This window comes from Protobothrops mucrosquamatus, unplaced genomic scaffold (assembly GCF_001527695.2).
Source record: "Protobothrops mucrosquamatus isolate PMUCROS unplaced genomic scaffold, P.Mucros_1.0 scaffold5370, whole genome shotgun sequence".
Taxonomy (NCBI): Eukaryota; Metazoa; Chordata; class Lepidosauria; order Squamata; family Viperidae; genus Protobothrops; species Protobothrops mucrosquamatus.
Window position 1 is genome coordinate 20672 of NW_015391232.1, and position 2725 is coordinate 23396.

The window sequence follows — 2725 nt, forward strand, 5'->3', positions numbered from 1 at the left end:
CTAGAGCAAACTGGGAAAAAAGATGCATTTATATAAATTTATACCAAAGTATACATTTCAACCAGAGCAAGCAAGTTATTATTTTCTTTACAATTGCTGCCTATCATATTCTCTGAATTTATCCTCCACCTTCCTTGTCGATGATGCCCCATGCATCTCTTATCTCCGGTGTCAGCAGCAACCTGGGCAGAAAAGTCACCCTGGGATTCTCCCATCCAGTTGCCCTGCACCTGTGCTTGATTTCACCTGCGCCACACAAGGCGATTTAGAGTCTGGATCCCTTTGATTTTTTTTCCTGTGACCTTCTTTAAGAGCCGTAGACCAGAAACCACGTTTAGCGTTCTCGTTGGTTACTTTGTCCTTTCAAAAGAGAAACGCTTCCGGGCAATTTTTGGAAAGTCTATAGAGTGGACCTCTTTGCTGGAAGAAGGTTGACTGAGGTGGGGGGGAGAGATGGAGACCACTCCTTAACTGAGTTTGGGGTCCATTTCCAGGGCACAAGCCGACCGTCTCATTACCACGTTCTCTGGGATGACAATCGCTTCTCTTCGGATGAGCTGCAGATCCTCACTTACCAGCTGTGTCACACCTACGTGCGTTGTACTAGATCTGTTTCAATCCCTGCGCCAGCCTACTATGCACACCTGGTGGCCTTCAGAGCCAGGTACCACTTGGTGGATAAAGAGCACGACAGGTAAATAAGATAGCAGGGGTGGATGGATACGGGCAGTGGTGGGATTCAAATATGCGAACAACTGACTCTCTGCATGGATGCCGTTCTGGGCCTGGGCCACAAAAAATTAGCTACTGGTTCTGCCGAAGTGGTGCGAACTGGCTGAATCCCACCACTGGATGGATGGATAGATAGATAGATAGATAGATAGATAGATAGATAGATAGATAGATAGATAGATAGATAGATAGATAGATAGACAGACAGACAGACAGACAGACAGACAGACAGATGATAGATTATTGATCAATTGATATAGATGGATGGATGGATGGATGGATAGGCAGATAGATTATTGATAGATAGATAGATAGATAGATAGATAGATAGATAGATAGATAGATAGATAGATAGATAGATATAGATAGATAGATAGGCAGATTAGATTATTGATCAATTGAGATAGATAGATAGATAGATAGATAGATAGATGGATGGATGGATGGATGGATGGATGGATGGATGGATGGATGGATGGATGGATGGATGGGCAGGTAGATTATTGATCAATTGATAGATAGATAGATAGAGATAGATAGGCAGATGATAGATTATTGATTAATTGAGATAGATAGATAGACAGACAGACAGACAATAGATTATTGATCAATTGATATAGATGGATGGATGGATGGATAGGCAGATAGATTATTGATCAATAAATAGATAGATAGATAGATAGATAGATAGGCAGATTAGATTATTGATCAATTGATAGAGATAGATAGATAGATAGATAGACAGATAGATAGATAGATGGATGGATAGGCAGATAGATTATTGATCAATAGATAGATAGATAGATGGATAGGCAGATAGGCAGATAGATGGATGGATAGGCAGATAGATTATTGATCAATAGATAGATAGATAGGCAGATTAGATTATTGATCAATTGATAGAGATAGATAGATAGATAGATAGATAGATAGATAGATAGATAGATAGATAGATAGATGGATGGATAGGCAGATAGATTATTGATCAATAGATAGATAGATGGATAGGCAGATAGATTATTGATCAATAGATAGATAGATAGATAGATAGATAGATAGATAGATAGAGAGAGAGAGAGAGATAGATAGCCAGACGATAGATTATTGATTAATTGATAGATGATAGATAGATAGATAGATAGATAGGCAGATGATAGATTGTTGATCAATTGAGATAGATAGATAGATAGATAGATAGATAGATAGATAGATAGATAGATACAGTGGTGGGATTCAAATAGGTGAATAACCGGTTCTCTGTGTGGATGCCGCTTCCGGAAGTCCATTCTGGGCCTGGGCAACAAAAAATTAGCTACCGGTTCTGCCAAAGTGGTGTGAACTGGCTGAATCCCACCACTGGATACAGGCATGAATGCAGGTGGTCCTCGACTTAACGACCAGGCCATCCTTTTAGCGAGCCTTTGAAATTTCAACAGCACTGGGGGAAAAAAGTGACTTACAAGCAGTTTCCACGCTTAACAACTGTTGCGGCATCCCCGTGGTCACAGGATCAAAATTGGGACGCTTGGCACCCGCACAGATTTATGACGGTTGTCCTATCCAGGAGTCAGGTGGTCCCCTTTTGCGACCTTCTGACAAACAGAGTCAGCGGGGAAGCCAGGTTCACTTAACCAACCGGGTTACTAGCTTAACAACCGTGGCAGGAAAGGTCGCAAAATGGGCCAAATTCATTTAACAAATGTTTCACGTAGCAAGAGAAATTTCGGGCTCAGTTGATTATTTTACAACTTCTAAACTAATAAAAACAGGACAGCCTTTGCCGAGAAAGAGGGAGACCAATTTTTGGTTGTGCCAAATAAATCTGCATCAAATTGTATAATCTTAACGAGACCCTAAAATGCTGAAGACGTAACCGGGCTCTAACCCCACAGTTTTGAAGACATGGAGATGCGTTTCAGTCTTGGGTTTAAATATGGTTTTTTTCCCTTCCTTCCTTCCTTCCTTCCTTCCTTCCTTCCTTCCTTCCTTCCTT

The 2725-nt window shown here is 40.8% G+C and overlaps 1 protein-coding gene across 1 annotated transcript in view; it reads left to right on the forward strand.

Moving 5' to 3' along the window:
- LOC107299728 (protein argonaute-2) overlaps positions 1-2725 on the forward strand; it is a 21438-nt gene that overhangs the window by 14393 nt on the left and 4320 nt on the right. Inside the window, exon 7 of the mRNA XM_015829071.1 lies at positions 495-694. Within this exon, the coding sequence (XP_015684557.1) occupies positions 495-694 (200 nt within the window). The remainder of the gene's footprint in view (positions 1-494; positions 695-2725) is intronic.